Here is a 17,529-nt window from a genome sequence, read left to right as displayed (position 1 = left end):
GGTCTCCTTCTGCTGGTGAACACTTTGAATCCATCTCAGCTGAAAAAAATTCTCTCACACTGAAAAGCTTCTGAGCTTCTGTAGCTTTATGGCTCATTTCTGTAAAGTAATCATAAGCCACTGATGAACCAGGCTGAAATAAATGATTTGCAAAGGCCACTCAGTAAGCAGCAGTGAACACACAAAGCAGGGAGTAAGAGCACTCTCTATTGTGCTTGCTTTTGCCAATGCAAAATCAAAACCAAAGTAAAACACCAATTCCAGCACACAAAACACACCGCTTCCTCCCCTGCAAACCTCTCTAAAGAGATAAGCAGAAGGAGTTTTCTGTCATCTGTTACAGCTGCTGATCTACGTGTATAACTTCCAGAACTTCATGGAAAATTGTAACTTCCTGTAGCAGACAAAATTATAAAGCATCTTTTTTAGAAATCTTTATAGTTACACTATTCTGCCTTCTTGGGAGGAAACTTTAATGGAACTCAAACTTTGAAGTGAGCCTTGGGTTTGTTACAATGGACTAACCCGATTAGAAATCATGCAAACTCTTGTTGCTCTTTAGCTGAATTCCCCCACGGGCTGTATTATAGCTCTCTAACCAGTCCCACAGCATTGAATGATGTCATGGGATCTGCAGCTCAGTGAGATGAAAGGGATAAAGCGGAACCCGCTGGCACTGGGGAAAGCTTCCAACACACAATCCACAACACAGCTTGGGAACTCAAAAAAGCTACAGATCCAGCCACTCAACTCCAAGCATGTCAGAATCATGTGCATTCTCCCAGCACAAGAAAGGAAAAGGGGGAAAGAAACCAGTGATCGATTTTTAACAAAAGGAGTCCTGAAAGGCAGAATTTAACAGCACAGCTACCTGCTGGAAAGAAAAAGAGAGAGAGAGAGAGAGAGAGAGAGAGAGAGAGAGAGAGAGAGAAAGAGTTCTTTTTCCTCTCCAAAGCACTGCCTTTGATGTATGGCAACTGATCACTGATCAGATTACAGGCATTTGGTCTCAGTGCTCGTCTGCCTTTGATCTGCATGGTTAATTTTATTTTCCCGGATTTGGAGTTTCGTCTGGGCTTGTGCTGACATACTTCTTCTTTTTTTTTTTTTTTTCTTAAGGAGGTAAAAGCATTTAATACAGAAGCTCTGGCAGTGTGAAATTAAGTTGCAGAAAGCCTGGGCACTGGGAGACTTCACCATATAACAGGTACTGGATTTTGTACTTTTTTTTTGCAGTTTTCTTTTGCGAGACTTTAAGAGATTCTGAAGTTCACATAATGCTGCACAGCATTAGGTGTACATAGTTTAAAATATATAACTTCTGTGCTATCTCTATTCGTAACTTTTGCAGACTGTATATTTTAAAAAGCATCTAGAAAATGCAGGCATTTGAAAACTGAAGCTAAATCAGGTTTGGTTTTGGTGTTGATGGGTATATAATAGTTTTGTGTGCACTGCTCCTTTCTGCCGTCTGTAGTTTTGTAAAGTGAAATTGGAACACGAGCATTACGGGACTTGGAGGAATGTTTATTTTCTAGGAAAAGGCCAGCCATATTTCCCACACATTGTGTATTTATTGCTCTCTGTGTATTTGTTAAAGCCTGCCTTCTTCAAGCAACACTTTTTATCCTACTGGTTGCTTACTTGAGATGAAAAGGTGTCCTATTCCACAAGATATTAGAACTGTATTTATTAATATCACATCCTTACATACAAAAGGGAGTTTTTTCCAGTTTCAACATAAAAGAGGTGTTAGTTCAACTATCAGATACAAAAAGAAATCTTAATAATAATATTAACATTTTAACATAATAATAGATATTTTATGTCATATTAATAAGGATATTAAAGAAATCTTTAGCTTATCTAGAGCAAACACTTGGTTTTATAGAATTCCAGGAAAGTTTTCTTACTATTTCAGTGAATCAGTTTTACCTCAAAATATTTTTTATTGCTCCTCAACTTCATATTACAAATGTGGGCTCTGTCTAAGAAAATAGAAGACACGTACTTCAGAAACTCACTGAAAAGGATCATTAGAAGAATTGGGATTATTCACTGCATATTTGCACTTTAAAGGGCCACGGGTTTTATGAGTGTGGGCCAAATCTGTGAGTGGTTCTGTAGCAGGAGCCAGGCTTTGAAAATCAGACTCAAGTTTCTTCTGTGGGTATTTAAAGGTAATTTAGATTTTCAGAAGAATTTGGAACCCATAATCGGGGTCACACTTGCAAGGAAGTTCAACATTCCAGACAGTGAGCTCTCTGAACATCAAGCCTTAATGGTGGATAGTGAGTTCTCTTGAAATACTGACTCCAAATACCTGTGCTTAAATCCCCAGTCAGATGTGTGTAAGGGTGGAGTACATTTATTAACAAAATGCAAGTAAAATTCAGCATAACTAGTAGCTATTAAGCACTGCTAAGATACCATTCTTTGGGGGATTTCAGTTCCGGACCTTCAGGATGTTCATATTTCATGTATATTTTCATATACACTATAGCAACATGCAAAACCAAATTTTCACTGTCTGCTCACTTATGAATAAAATTAAGTTATCAGCACTTCCAGATGAATGCAGCCATCTTTCATCAGTTAGTCTGAAAACTCTGATTCATTCGAATTAAAAGTATATTTGTGTATATAAATTTAAAATGTACTTAATATCACGAGATAATATGCCAGGGACAGATTAAGACCAGGCTTGACTTGGTATCATTTAGTTTTCTATACCACCAATTAATTTATATTCTAACCTAACAAGTCAATTACATTCTCAGGAAAGTAATTAGCACTGCATGAATAATGTGTGTATAGCTGTCAAGGAAAAGTATTGTTGAAGGCAAAGCCAAAGCAAAGTTTAGAATTGGTCTTTGAGGATGTTCCTGTAACCCTGACAAGACAGTTTCAAGCACTAATTCTATTAAGCAGCCCTATACTTCAATGACGAGCTTCTTCGCCTTTCCAGACTTCTCTTGCTTGCTGCTTGTGTTCTAACATGTACATTTATTTCCTGAGGAAAAGCATTTCTAAACCTTACCTGGCTGTAAAGTAGGAGAGAGAAGCAACGAAAAGAAGCAAAACATAGTGAAGGGATTTTTTTAGTTTTCCCCAGGAGTCAAAATAGCTACAAGTCAAATACATTTAAATTATCTCTGTAAGGATCTGACCCTACAATCACACAGATGAGTAAAGCTGCTCACAGGAGTAACAGCGCTAATGAGATAGGTTACATTGATGGACTGAAACATTAACATGTTTGTAACATTCAGTCCCTGAAACTGCATTTAAGAAATACTATATATATATATATATATATATATATATATATATATATATATATTCATTATGTAAAAAGTCCCCACAGATGGGTGTTAACCTATTTAAACTGAAAAATATCTTCCTTTGTCTGTATGTGAGACTGAAATGAAAGCAGAGTTGGACATATTTGGGGGGGGGGGGGGAGGGAGGTGAGGGGGGAGCAGGGGATTTTCAGCATTTTTGTTGTTTCCAAAAGCAGTTCTCTGACAGTTCAATTTTTCATTGATCTGACTTTTAAAGATTAAATAATAATAATTCTTGGCGCTTATGGCTGTGTTTACAAAGTGCTGTATAAACATGAATTAATCCTCTGGCTTAAGACTTCAGAAAGACAAAGTTCAAGCAAATCAGACTAGTCTATAATTTATTTATTAAAAAAAAAAAAAGCATGAGCGATTTCTGATTACAAATAGAGCCATTTCCAAACAGTGTGTCTTAGATAACATCATAAACATATTTTAAGATTTGTAACAGTTAAGACTATCAAAAGACATTGTACAGATATACTGACATCAGTTTCCAGCAGCTGTCACAACAAGAGTAGATCTATCTCACAGTTGACTAGGGGAGCTGTGTTAGCATTTGAGATATGGAGATAACAACTTCCTATTGCTGTACAATTTCTTCTTCCACATCAGATATGTCACGTAACTTAGCCTTATCAAAGCGGTCAGCAAAAACTACCTTCCAAATACTTCTTCTCTGCTCTCTCTGCTGTAGTGAGAGTCTCTCCACTGACTTCCATTTCCTTAGAAGAAATACTCTAATTTAAAAGAAGGCCTGCAATTTTCATCATCTTTCAGTGGTGAATGAAATTAACCCATCCATTTTCACTTACATGTTCCAACAAGGATTTAAACACACGTCAGTGTTCCAGACTCCATCGCCCTCACTGTTCTTAATTCATAGCAGTAGTAAACCTCTGTGTGATGAGAAAGTCTTAATGCTTCTTTCTGTGGTAGTCCTCACTGTTTAGTCAACACTTTAAGAGCTCTGGGATGTTTTAACACACTTGTGTAACTGTATTCCTTTAAAACGAGCACCTGAAACACACGGAGTGACTCCAACAAGGACTCATGCAGCATATTTTACAGGTGCTCACACAGAAACATAACATTCAAAGCAGCTGTCTGTAAATACCAAGAGGATGCAGAGAGCCCAGTGCTGCACAGCAGCTGCCATGCACAACAGATGCACCGCCGCTGCTGTAACGTGCCATTCCTCGCAGACATTCCAGCCTTTCACAGAGCTCCTTCTGGCAGCAGGCCTGAAACAGAACTCGTCTTTGCAGGCCCTTTAAAAGATAATTAAATAAAGAGCCCTGTGAATTCTGAGTTAGCTCTTTTTCCCTCTAATTGAAAACAACTCATTTTGTTGCAACCATTTATCTTCTCACAAACAACTTGCTGTATTACAACAAGCACTACTTGTCTTAGAGAAGTCCACATAGCTGGCAAACTCCAAAGCTTTATCTCTGTGAAAAGCTCCCCAAAACTGTTAATTTGAACACGCTTTCTTGCCAAGTGTATCTGATTGCTCACCATCTCCACACCCTGCCTCAGTTCCCAGTGTATCCATAGTATTGCTTGGGCTGCGGTGGTAGCGTTAATCTCTTAATTCTAAATTGAAAGTACTGATGTGAATTCCTCACAAGGCTGTTACACCAAGGTTGGTGTCACCAAAGCTGGAGTGTTCTAATGCCAGCCCAGCTCCTCATTCACCACACAAGTGGCAGTAAGTCACATCTTTTTTAAGTAAGTCACATTTTTTTTTAGTGAATATGAACAATTTTTTAGTGAATTTGAACAGTTTCTTCTCTGTGAAGGGCTGGGTGCTCGTGCTTGGCGTTACACCACAGCTTGGCTGCCTACAGAGTGGCAAAGCATTTCAGCTAGCAGGCAAAGAGACCCCACCTAAGTGCTGCGGGGAGAACTTCACAGGGAATTACCACAGCACCTCCGCAGCTACAGGTGGTGCCTGGCTGGGTACAGCCTGGTTTCTCCACGCAACAAGGATAAAGGGGAGCCGAGGAATGCTTAGGACTAATCCTGAGGTGCAGGGCTTGTGTGCTATTATTTTGTTTTTCCCCCTCGACGCCTGGTAACAGCTCCCACATCACCGAGGCGGGATCACGGTTCCTCCCGCCCTCTGAGGCGGCGGCAGAACGACCGGCCGCACGCGACTCCCGCTTAACGCGACCCCGCCGCCGCCTCGCCCGCCCCGCCCCGCCTCAACGGGGCACGTGTGGCCGCTGATTGGCTGCCTGCGGTCACCTGAGCCGGGCCCCCCGGCCGGACCGGGACGGAGCGGAGCGGCGCGGCGTTGCCTCGGCGACAGAGCGAGAGGACGGGAGGGAGGCAGCGGGTCTGGGCAGCGGCTCTCCGGCAGTCCCGCCGGGGGCGAGCAGGCAGGTGGGTCCGAGAGAGCTGTGTATCACCGTCTGGAGCGGCGGGAGGGAGGCTGTGAGGCGAGGCGAGGCGCCGCAGATGCAGGCAGTGACCTGGCTGAGCGATGCGGACGGCCGGAGCTGGGGGGGGGTGTCTCAGACCGCGCTGCGAACGGCTTCGGAGCTGGAGTGGGAGCGGGGGCTGGAGTGGGAACAGGGGCTGGAGTGGGAGCAGGAGCTGGACACCTTCCCCTTGGCTGGGAGAGGGATGGAAAGCAGCAATTACGGCTCTGTTGAAAAACCTTTGGTTGTTTAACTTCCTTTCGTGATGTCTGTCTCCATTCATCTGACCTCGGGCTGAGCGCCGGGCCCGATAACCCTTGATAAATCTCGGTACCTGATATTTATTCCCTGTCCTCATGCTCGTGGCTACTCTAAACGGATGCTTTATTACGTTAACAAAGGGGGTCCGGTAGTGTTTGATGTGAGCGGGAGGGGCAGATTGGCTCAGTCTGGAGTCAGCTTGTTAACTGCTGCGTAACCCCTTTCAAGTGCTCCTTCAGCATCGCTTGTAAGGCGAGTTGGGTGGACTGACCAGGTGCTGTTCACTGTGTAAGCAAAGATGGTTTTAGCAAGTATCGTGGAATTGCAAGGGCTGGAACTTCATGATCCGTGGGGTCCCTTCCACCCCAAGCCATTCTGTGTAATACTGTAACCACAAGGGATAGGGATAAGCTGATTTTGTTAAGAAATCAATGATCATAAGTAATTACAATAATGTTTAGTTCTATTTTAGAGAGTTGCACTGGTTTACTCTATTAGGTCAGCAATAAGATGCTTAAATCTTCAGTTAAGGAGGCAATAGACCCCAATTTCTGTAACTTGCATTTGTGGTCATAACAAAAGAGAAAGAAAGTTACTTGTCTTTGCTTTCTAAAGCATCGCATGCTACACAAAACTGCTATAGTGTTGCTGGATAAATGTGACATGTTGGCATTGCAGTGGTTACTGTATTAACCAGCTTACTGCTTTATGGTTCTTAAAAGCGGCTCTGGAAAGGAACCATTAGTCTGCTTCAGGATTAATGAAACATGAATGTAATAATGGCATTCCTCTTTCATTCTATTGCTTTTTCACGCATTCAGGTATGTACAAATGAAGCCTAACCTTGGTGTCTCCAGGAAACTGAGATGAATGAGATGTATTAAACAGAAGAAGCAACTCTGTTGACAAAAGCTTTAATCTTGAAGCGCAGAATTGGTCATTACTTGTATGAGTAGTCTCATCAACTTCAGTGGGATTAGCACCTCTTATCCAAATCTCAGGCTTGAACCCTCTCTAAGGTGTTGCTTAAGTGAAGGAAAAATATCACCCCATCACCATATCTTGCACTACTTTCTAATTAATAATAGTCTGTTCTTCCACATTGAAGGACATGAGTGATGAGCTATTTTGCATCGCTTTATCAGCACAGATTGGAAGCATCGCTTTCAAGTAGAAAAACAGGGATGAGTTATGCAGATCATTCTCTAGTTTTGCTGACTGTGCCCTTCCTGATACACTGGAATACGTGCATTCTGTAGGTACTGTATATAATGGTTAAGGTACCATAGTGCTGGTTTTGTTTCTTTAATTGTGGGGGAAAAATTAAATCACTATCATTACTCCTGCAAACTCAGGTGCTTCAGTGAAAGCATATAGGGCATAAATATTTCCTGGTTAAGTGCAAACCTCTTTTCTCTCTGCCCCCTGACTATTAACTGTTTATGTTTTCTGTAGCCAGGCATGTTCCTGCTTTCTATTTGCTGTCTCTGATTTAACTATCCCCATCTTAAAATGTATGAGTAATTCCATAGCTTCTTAATTCTGTACAATTTCATGTCTGGCCATTTCCAAAAAGTGTGGATTTATTCAATATTTAATGTGATTAACAGTATTTTTTATTATTTTTCTTCTTCTCCACATGGGTCATCTCATAGCAGCTGGAGCAAATGTAGTTGGACAAGGCCTTGCTTACTTTGCAAAGGGGAAGAGTACAAGGCTTGTGGGCAGGGTGGAAAGAGAAGGTGTTCTAGAGGCATGAGACAGAATAACAGTGTGTAGCTTTGTAGTGGAAGTTCTTGTCCCTGGCTTGTTCCCTTTGTCTCTATCATTACAGCAGCATAAGTACTTTCCCTTCTCTTGTTTCTTGCCCGTGGGGCACTGACTCTGCTAAAGCCATCTGCCACTCCTTGTCATTTTATTGCATGAAGTTGACAGCTGCAGGTGGGAAGCAGGGTGGTTAGAAGGGAGCACAGATCCTATTCATCAGATGCCAGAGACCTCTGTTGGCAAGATGACATGATTATGTTTTCAGTCCTCTTTCTTATCCAGAACTAAATAGAGTATTCTTTGTCAGTGTTATGGAAAGAATGAAAAGTGGTGGTCAAATGTGAATGTCAAATCAGTTCTGGTACTTGGATGATCTAGACAACTTAAGCAAATTTGAAGTTGGAACTATTCACCCATTATAAAGATTCCCTTACAAGGTAGATGGCATTGACTTCAAAGTTTCCATGCCTATATGCATAAGAAACCTGCTGGTAGGCTGTAATGTAATCCTGATGAGTAGGCTTTGAGTAGGTCACCATCTCATGTAGGCGTACATTTTGGAGGGTATTGCATTGTAGGATCCTGGGAGGCTGGAAATTCTTACTTCCCCAATTCATTTATTGTATGTTATTAACTTTTGGTTTAATGTTGCCCTCGTTGTACAAATGTATAGTAGCCCCCGCACAGTACTGTAACCATACAACCACTTAATGCGGGTTCTATGTATTGACTTCAATATGTTGATTGAGCATATTTTAGAGGCAAAACATTCATCTCATTACTTCTTACTTGAATACAAATGAATAGCTTTTGTCCAGCTTACATCAGTGTACTGGCACTTGGTATTAAGAAAGGACAAATTTACCCATTGGCAAACTGCTATTAAGTACTGCAGCATCTGCTTTTGAGTTGGGGCTTATAACAAAACTGAAGGCAGAAACAGGAAACAAGCAGCTGGCAGAGTTATGTCTCCTTGGGGACTTGCTTTCAGTACAATGATTTATTAATGTGCTTTAACCATTTGTATTATGTTTATTTAAGTGTTATCATGGAAAGTAACTTTTTCCCATACTCTTAACTGTGAGTTTTCTTGATAGTATATAAGTTAATTTATTTTTCATGTGTTATAGCCAATGTATTGTCCTTGTGGATTTTTTGTTGTTGTTGCTTATTTCCGATCAGCATTTCCATGATATAATACCACTGACATTCATATGTTCAAATCATTTTAGAAGATACGTGTCTCAGAGCTACTAAACCTGCTCAAGCTCACCAAATTTTAAGGCCCAGAGTTCTGTATTTAAAAGATATGATTATGAAGTTTCTGGAAGCTATCTTATATCACAGACTGAAAGCTGTGAGATCGCACTCTGCATGTGATCAGTCAACACGTTTTCTTTACTAGGAGAGTGGTTAGGCCCTGGAACAGGCTGCCCAGGGAGGTTGTGGATGCCCCGTCCTTGGAGGTGTTCAAGACCAGGTTGGATGGGGCCCTGGGCAACCTGATCTAGTAAATGTGTATGTTTGGTGGCCCTGCCAGGCAGGGGGGTTGGAACTACATGATCCTTGAGGTCCCTTCCAACCCGGGTCATTCTGTGATTCTGTTTGAAGCACGCTAAACTTTGTAGATGAGTTGGAGAAGTCCATGACGGTTTGAAGCCAGCTCTAAAACACTTGATTTTTAGAGGTTTCCTCTGGGTTTTGGAGCTCTTGATGACTGAAGGTGTTGGATTTGGCAAGAGTGTTATAAAGGCAGTAGATTTTTCTTTTCAATAGAAAATATTTCAGAGTTGCAATAAAATTTCCACACCTAAATCAACAAAATATGTTTTAGTACAGTGTGCTTCTCCATGTGCTTTCAGTATCGTAAGTCTTTGAGGTAAATGCTATAATAAAACTATCTTATAACAGATACGTCTTCAGAAGCTGAGTTACAGAAGTATAATTAAGTACCAGTGTGACCAACTTGTTATTCTGTATCACCTTCCATTAAGAAGTGACATTTGTTTTATAATCCAATTCTGGCGACAGAATATTACAAACTCAAAAATGTGTCATTAGCTTGTTTCAATATTGATTTTTAATAACTGGCCTATATGCTATGAAACTTTATTAAAATATTAAATGTTCACTTTATTGCACACTGGAAAAATGTATAGGATGAACGTAGCTTCATTACATAAGGCGAACATATTTTAATGGCAGTACTGAGGCAAGTCCTGAATCTCCTGGCCAGTAAATCAGGCTGTTCTCGGTTTCCTTTTTTTTTTTCCATACTTCAGGTGACTTGAAGTACATTACAAATGTTTTGCTTTTGCCATGGCTTCATATTTTCCATCATCAGGCTTACTGCAGCTCACTGATACTATTTGTATTGATAATACTGTATGCAACTTGACATAAACATACACTTGTCGTAATACTTTTTTTTTTTTACGTCACCCACCAATTTCTACAAGTAAATCTTCAAATTTAATATAAAACATACTTCAGTGCTATAAAGAATCCTTTTTAAATTGTTCTGTAGTACTATACAGATGAGCATAATTGAATTAGAGCTGTTATGTTTTATATTCCTTAATGTTATTGCTAAAGAAATCATGTCATCTCATTCCGCGTAGAATACTCACTTGATAGTGAATCCCTCCTAAGCAACTCAGTTACATTTACAGCTTTGTTCTAATTGCACAACCATGTGAAGCTCTGCTTTCTATAGGTGTAAAGTGTGTGAAGTAGTCAATTATATTTTCCTTATTGAATACTATTATGTGGTATCAAGAAGTCGGTAAGAATTCCTTTATCATTCTTTGAAGTAACACTCAGTTCTTCCCTGATGCTCTTTTACAGGTCACTAAGGTGCAAAGTCTCACAATTTGTCTTTGGTCTAATCTAGTTTGACTTCAGCAGACCTTCAGTTACTAATCAGGCAGTGGATAAGATGTGTGTTTTTAGCTGTCTTGCTCTTTTCAAATATAGATAAGAAACATCTTTTTTTTGTTGTTTTAAACTTCTGTTTAACAATATTTTTTACTGTCTGTCTACCCTTTGCTCTCTAATATTCCTAGCAATTATATGGTTTTCCTATGTACTTTTTCCTACATATCTAATTTTACTTGTTACTCCGGTGATGCAGTGGTAGGAATGCTGCTTTGCAACACCGGAGGCCCGGGTTCGAATCCCCCCTGTGTCGCAAGTGGTAGAAGTGCCGCTCTGCTACACAGGAGGCTCGAATCCCAAGGGTTGGACTCGATGATCTCTAAGGTCCCTTCCAACCCACACGATACTGTGATACTGTCAGCTTCTTATTCCAGTTCAGCGCACCTAATAATAAGGCTTTTTTGTTGTATTTTTCCATTTTTCCATTTCTTCTATGGTATGTGTTATGTTAAACTGTTGTATTGGGGTCATCCAGAACTCCTTCCAAGATTTCCTGGTTCACATTTGTGTGCTTGTTTTATCCCTCAGACTTGAAAAAGCAACCTCTATAGGATGCTGCATCTACTTGTAGTTCTGTTAGTTGGTGGTATGTTGTCTTTTTACCCATGTTGACACGCGTATAATCTGTTGAATGTTATTGACCCATTGACTGGTACCATCACTGGGTGAGGAAGACCTACAGAAATGGAATCTTGGTTTTCTTGTTGGGTGCCTGACAACACCTCTCTGCCTGCTCTGTCCTTTCTGAGCAGACTTTAGATTTTATTTGTTAAACTTCAAAATAAAATTTTGACTCCTAAAATATATCAACAGTGCCATTGATGTACGCTTCCTTCCTATGAATTAGAAGTTGTTAGCATGGGTTTTAATGCTGGGAAATGTGAAATCAAGTGTTGTAACACTTATGTGGCACTTCTTATAATACCTGATTTGTTCTACTTATGATTGATCCATTTTCTTATGTCTGTTATGCTTGTCGTAGTTCTTTATCTTTATTTGATGTGTGTTGAAGTTCCCTGATCTAGACTGGGAGCAGTCTCTTAAAATTAAGAATTAAGGCCATAGAAACTACATGTGTATTGCCTTATCTTCTTAAAAAGGGCATTTTATTACAGAAGTGTCATCATTCTATTAACTGAATTTATTGTGCGCTTATTTATTAACACTGAATATGCATATGTATGTGTCTGTGTTAGTTACTTAGCTGCCTTGAATCTATCAGAAGTGTTTTAATACTATGAATAGATAGCTAAGCTAGAAGATATGTACTTGATTTAAATTTAAACAATGGTGAAATACAATGATGTTTTTTTAAATCTCTTTTTCTTTTTATGTGGGGAGTAAAGGTTTAACTGTAAGAAATGGATCCTAAAGGATTACAAGGAGAAGACAAATTGAAGATGCTTATTATCTTACTAGCGTATTTGGTAAGTATGTAATTCAGCTTTATTCTAAGTTGAGTGTTGAAATAATTGATTATGTCAGACACAGGAGTGGTGTCTTCTGTGTGTAATCACTAAGTCTGGAAGACTCAAACCTATTTAGACAACTACATAATGTGTTTTTTCAATTTTAACATGAGCTTGCTCATCTATGTCATTTCTTGGTACTGTTATTTCGGTGCCAATCTGTTAGTGCAGTATGCTGTGTAGATATGTAGTTCAGGAGTCTGAAGTGTCCACTTTATCTATATAATATTAGCATGGCATGAAGTTACATTTGCTTGTAAGTATATTTTAACTGACCTGATTTCTCTGGCTTAGAGTTTATGTAAATTACATATAAATCAGAAATAAAGTTCATCTTTTTTTGCTTTTTTCTCTTAGCTAAGTAGGGTAATCTGCGAAACTGGAGATTGCAGAGAACAAGAATTTAGAGATCACACTGGGAACTGTGTTCTCTGCAAACAGTGTGGACCAGGAATGGAACTCTCAAAGGTAAGCATAGCACACTTTCTTGATTTTGTTCCAATAAATGTGTCTTCATGTGTCTAAAGTAATAGATGTATCTATGATACGAGCTTTTATTTCTATGATTTGACTTCTGAAACATCTTTGGCTTTTCAAGTAACATATCTTGTGATGCTCATGATGTGAAATCTTCCGTTAAGAAAATGATACTGCCATTAGTATAGTTGGCGGTACCATTAGAAGACCTGGATCAGGGCTCTCAAATCACTTTTAAAATCATAATTCAAGCCCTTTTTCATTTACCCTCACCCCCTTTGCAATGCAACCCAGAATTAAAACTGGCTATGAAGATGAGAGCAAGAAAAATAAATGTCAAACTCCTGATTGGTACAGACTTCTGAAATGTGGAGGTTTGACTTTGCAATATGTGCTTATAGAATTGTTTCTAGATTTTATAGTGATAATTCCACCCAGATGATTTTTATGAATCTTCTATACAGTGACTTGCCTGAACAGAATAATTTATAATAATAAAAATAATGAAAAGCCTAAATACATAAATACCAAATAGGATTCAAGTAAGATCTGGGATGGTCTTTTAGACCAGCTGGATGATAGGTGAGCAGTGTTTTCAGTAGCTCTGTGGTTGTAACAGATAGGTGGGTTGGGCAGCTAGTTTCAAGTGAGGCCATATTCCTTTATTTTACAACTTATTAATGCTATAAATCTAGTCTATGTTGTCTATGTAAAATAACTAAGAAAGCTGAGGCTGGAAAAAGATTATAGTATTATGTAGAAAGCATGTAGAATTATCTTGTTATTACTAAAGAAATGAAAAGATTGTTATAGTGAGTTTGATTTCAACTATTTTTTCTTCTAAAACACAACTGAATCTCTTCCAAAAGAAAATCCATGGGGAAGTTTTGAAGTTTGCAGGTTTTTTTAAGAGTTGATAAGTGGATCAATGGAAATTAATGATGATGGAGTTTACAGATTGGGATTCAATATATTTAGGAATTTTGCTCAAGCTTTTTCCAAGCAAATGCTGAAGTATTAATACAAGTGTTAAGGGAGATTCTAATTGTTTTCAGCACAGAGATAGTAGATGTTGTGAATGAGTAAGGATAGCGAATGATGATGCAGTTGTAACAAGAAATGGGAGCGATTAGAACCAAATTAATCATGAGTCTTGGAGGGATCAAATGCCTTATGCTGGAGATGTAAAGATAGTCAGACAAAAAAGAAAGGATTTGAACTTATACTGTGAAGTATAAGCAGACTTCTCAACCTTATGTGTGACACTTGCCCCAGTGTCCAGCAACTATATCTACATCATGCCAGTAAGTGTGAAACTGTGAGTGTAAAAAGGATGATAAAAGTAGAATTTAGGGTATTATTTAAGAGCTGTGAAATTTAATTTTCAGAGTTACTTTTGTAAGCAAGTATGTTATGTAGATGTGAAGGTTTTTTAGCTTTAAACTTTACTAAACCTGTGTTTAGACAACAGGAAGAAAAGAAGCTTCCAGCTTGTTTTCTTTGTGTTTCTTCCTATGTTCAACTCTGAAAACAAGCACAAGGAACATACTGCAGTTTGAGGGTGAGGAGATTTACCTGAAGAAATTCTTACGCTTATTAATCAGCTTATTAATCAGATGATCGCCTTACAAAGCAGTGAAATGTCTTCCCTATCTCTCCACATCTTGTTGCTAGCATTCAGTGAAGTATTTAATTTAGTACTTTAGTGAGGATTGCTTTCTACGTTAGACATTGTTAGAATCATAGAGTGGCCTGGATTGAGAAGGACCACAATGCTCATCTAGTTCCAACCTCCCTGCCATGTGCAGGGTCACCAATCACCAGACCGGCTGCCCAGAGCCACATCCAGCCTGGCCTTGAATGCCTCCAGGGATGGGGCATCCACAACCTCCTTTAGCAACCTGTTAGCTAGAGTTTGTCTTATAAGTAATACTGTTCATGTACTAATTTGAAGATGACTAATGTTATGAATGTGGTTTTGTTTGGATGTTTGCTAGATTTTTTAATTAATTGATTGGACTGAAGTTTGAGGTATAAAAGGCTGAGGAAGAAGGGGGGGTAATTTAGAGATGTATTCATGATTATGACTCTGTAACAGCAGTCAAGGTAAGCAGTTGTAGTTCTAGTGTACATTGCTTTGTCACACTTAACTGTCAAATTAAAAGTGACCATAGAAATTGGCACCTTCACTAATTACTTATGCTTTAGCATTTATTTAATAAATTGAAAGTGAACTATAGTAGGTCAGTTACAGTTTGCAGTAGTATGCTATTTGTGTTATATTTTGTACATATATGTATGTGTGTGTGTGTGTATATATACTTTTTGTTTAGTTTGATAGTTCTGATTCTTAATACTAATTTATCTGAAAATATGAATACTTAATTGGATTTCAGTGTTTAGGCAATTACTTTCCCCAGACGTTAATAGACTCCCATATATTATTTTAGTTGCCGCTGCATTAGAGCTGAAATTACTAAGTAGGTTTTGCTCAAACCTGAAAGTGAGTGAAAATATGACTTCCCTTGGAAACAGATGTACAACTTCCTGTGAATCTTGGTGGAGGATGTAATGCTATGATTGTTACTGAAATGCAGTTGAAAAGTAGCCTTGCTGAACTACAGCTTGAAAAAACTATGTATTTGAAGTCAAAGGTCGGGATACAACAGGAAATGGGATTTAATGATATACTTGAAGTAATTTGCAGCACACGACAGAGGCAGTGTTTGCTTTTTTTAGTAATTATGCTGTACTTTAATAAGTTTCTAGGTGACTATCACAAATGATTGCTATTTTCCTTTCCAATGTTGGCCGCTCCTATTTAAAAGTATCACAGATAAAACTAGATACACTTCTGAGTGAGCATGACTATAAAACTAAATATATAGTAAAATACAATGGTTTGTTTTCAAAAAATAGTTTAAGGAATTGTCAGGTTCCAAATGAATGCTGTCCCTTGATAAATATCGTGCTGCAGAATTGACAGCAACCAGCTTATTGCTTAACTACACACGTGCCTATATTTTCATACTTGGCTTCTGTAAAACCGAGTACATAATGTTACAGAAGTCAATACTAACAAGCTGTTAATCATGATGACTATCAAAAAAAATTCTTATTGTAAATTTGCAAAACTCAATGATGTCAGCAGGCCTTAGCTGTCCCTATGCTTAAGGGAAACCAGTGACAACTGAAGATCAGACTTGCAAATCATATGTGATGCCAGCTGCACAGGTGACTTAAGAAATGGTTAAAGCTTAATCAAGTTAGGACCTGTATGAGTCCGGCATGTTCCCATCTTGCCATAGATATACTGGAGTGTATCACAGACTTGCATCAACAGTATGGATAGGTGTGCAAGGCAAAATTCCCCTTGCATCTGTATGTGTGTATGTGTATGCATATATATGTGTAGGTATATATACAGGATTATTATTACAACTCTTAGGGGTTTATTGTTGTTGCTACAGCATATAAGCATTTCCTAACACCTTTCTAAATTGAGAAATACTGTCACTTTTTTTTATTTTACACATTGGCCTGTAAAGAATAAATTCACCTCCCTGGGGTAATGTGAGAAGCGTTTGGTTGAACAGTGTTTAATTCTAGTTGAAAATTTGTACTTGGTGTGTTGGATTAACATTCCTGTTTGTAATAGATAAGCAACTTCAAGTATACTTCATATGTGAAAGAAGTTTATAAAACAGAACAGCGCAGCACACACACAAACGTTAAACCCAGTTTATTTCATGTAATTGTTTCTGGATCTAAATTTTTAAATGACATGGAGCTGCATCGGGGAGGTTTAGGCTGGGGCTTAGGAAAAAGTTCTTCCCCAGGGAGTAGTTGGGTACTAAAATAAGCTGCCCAGGTCAGTGGTCACAGCCCCAAGCTTCTGGAGTTCAAGAAGCATTTAGATAGCACTCTCAGACAGAGGGTTCAAATGTTGGATCATCCTGCATGGAGTGAGGAGTTGAACCCAGTGATCCTTGTGGTTCCCTTCCAACCAAGGGTATTCTGTGGTTCTGAGTCATGCTGCAGCTAACCTACTCTTTTCAGCTTTTATTATTTTGTTTTTAGCAGGATTTTCTTTTTCAGGAATGTTTTTAAAGTGATTGTTTCTTTAAAATAAGAAAATACCTTTCAAATTTCTCTTTTTGACTCCCTACCAACCACTAGATCTGCTTCATAGAATCAGAAGGTTGGAAAGGTCAAGCATGACCTGCCTTTTGTGAACATGTGCTGGCTAGGCCTGATTCCCTGGACATCATCCACATGCCATGTGATCCCACCCAAGGTGATTTGTTTCATAACTTTCCCTGTTACTGAGGTCAGGATTGCAGGCCTCTAGTTCTCAAGTAGCAGCAGCTCTTCAAATGCTTCACTGGCACAGGATGCCCAGAAAAGATGTGGGTGCCCCATTCCTGGAGGTGTTCAGGGCCAGGTTAGATTGGGTCTTGGGCAACATGATGTAGTGGGATGTAACCCTGCCTGTGGTGGGGGGGTTTGTAACTGAGTAGGATTTAAGTCCCTTTCCAGCCCAAACTATTCTACGATGCTGTGATTATCTTACAACTGGAATCCGTTGTTCGCTTTTGTCCAGCAAGCACTTTTAACTTGTTACAATCATAAGTAAGCCATATTTGTTGTTCTATGAATTATTTCAGGTTGACATGGAAAGAAGTGAAATCATCATTTTCCTAAAAAAATTTTCAGTTTATTAAAAGTTTATTAAAGCATCGTGGAGTTAAGTAACCACTTTAGTATCTTTCGTTCTGTAAGTGACCTCAGATCTGACAGAGCCTTTTTTATCCTATCCTACCAGTGTAAATCAAACCTTACACACAA

The 17,529-nt window shown here is 38.9% G+C and overlaps 1 protein-coding gene across 2 annotated transcripts in view; it reads left to right on the top strand.

Moving 5' to 3' along the window:
• Positions 1 to 1,151: 1,151 nt before the first annotated feature.
• Positions 1,152 to 17,529, top strand: part of TNFRSF19 (TNF receptor superfamily member 19) — a 51,025-nt gene continuing 34,647 nt past the window's right edge. Inside the window, exons 1-3 of one of the 2 annotated variants that reach the window (XM_015852085.3) lie at positions 1,152 to 1,207; positions 12,082 to 12,162; positions 12,562 to 12,672. In XM_015852085.3, the coding sequence (XP_015707571.1) occupies positions 12,097 to 12,162; positions 12,562 to 12,672 (177 nt within the window). In that variant the 5' untranslated portion in view covers positions 1,152 to 1,207; positions 12,082 to 12,096. Of the gene's footprint in view, positions 1,208 to 5,656; positions 5,733 to 12,081; positions 12,163 to 12,561; positions 12,673 to 17,529 lie in introns of those variants that run through there. The other variant, XM_015852087.3, reaches the window with a different exon arrangement.

Source organism: Coturnix japonica, chromosome 1, assembly GCF_054131305.1.
Source record: "Coturnix japonica strain WE chromosome 1, WE-NBRP24, whole genome shotgun sequence".
Taxonomy (NCBI): domain Eukaryota; kingdom Metazoa; phylum Chordata; class Aves; order Galliformes; family Phasianidae; genus Coturnix; species Coturnix japonica.
Note: the sequence above shows the minus strand (reverse complement) of the source record. Positions and strands in the feature narration are given on the sequence as shown.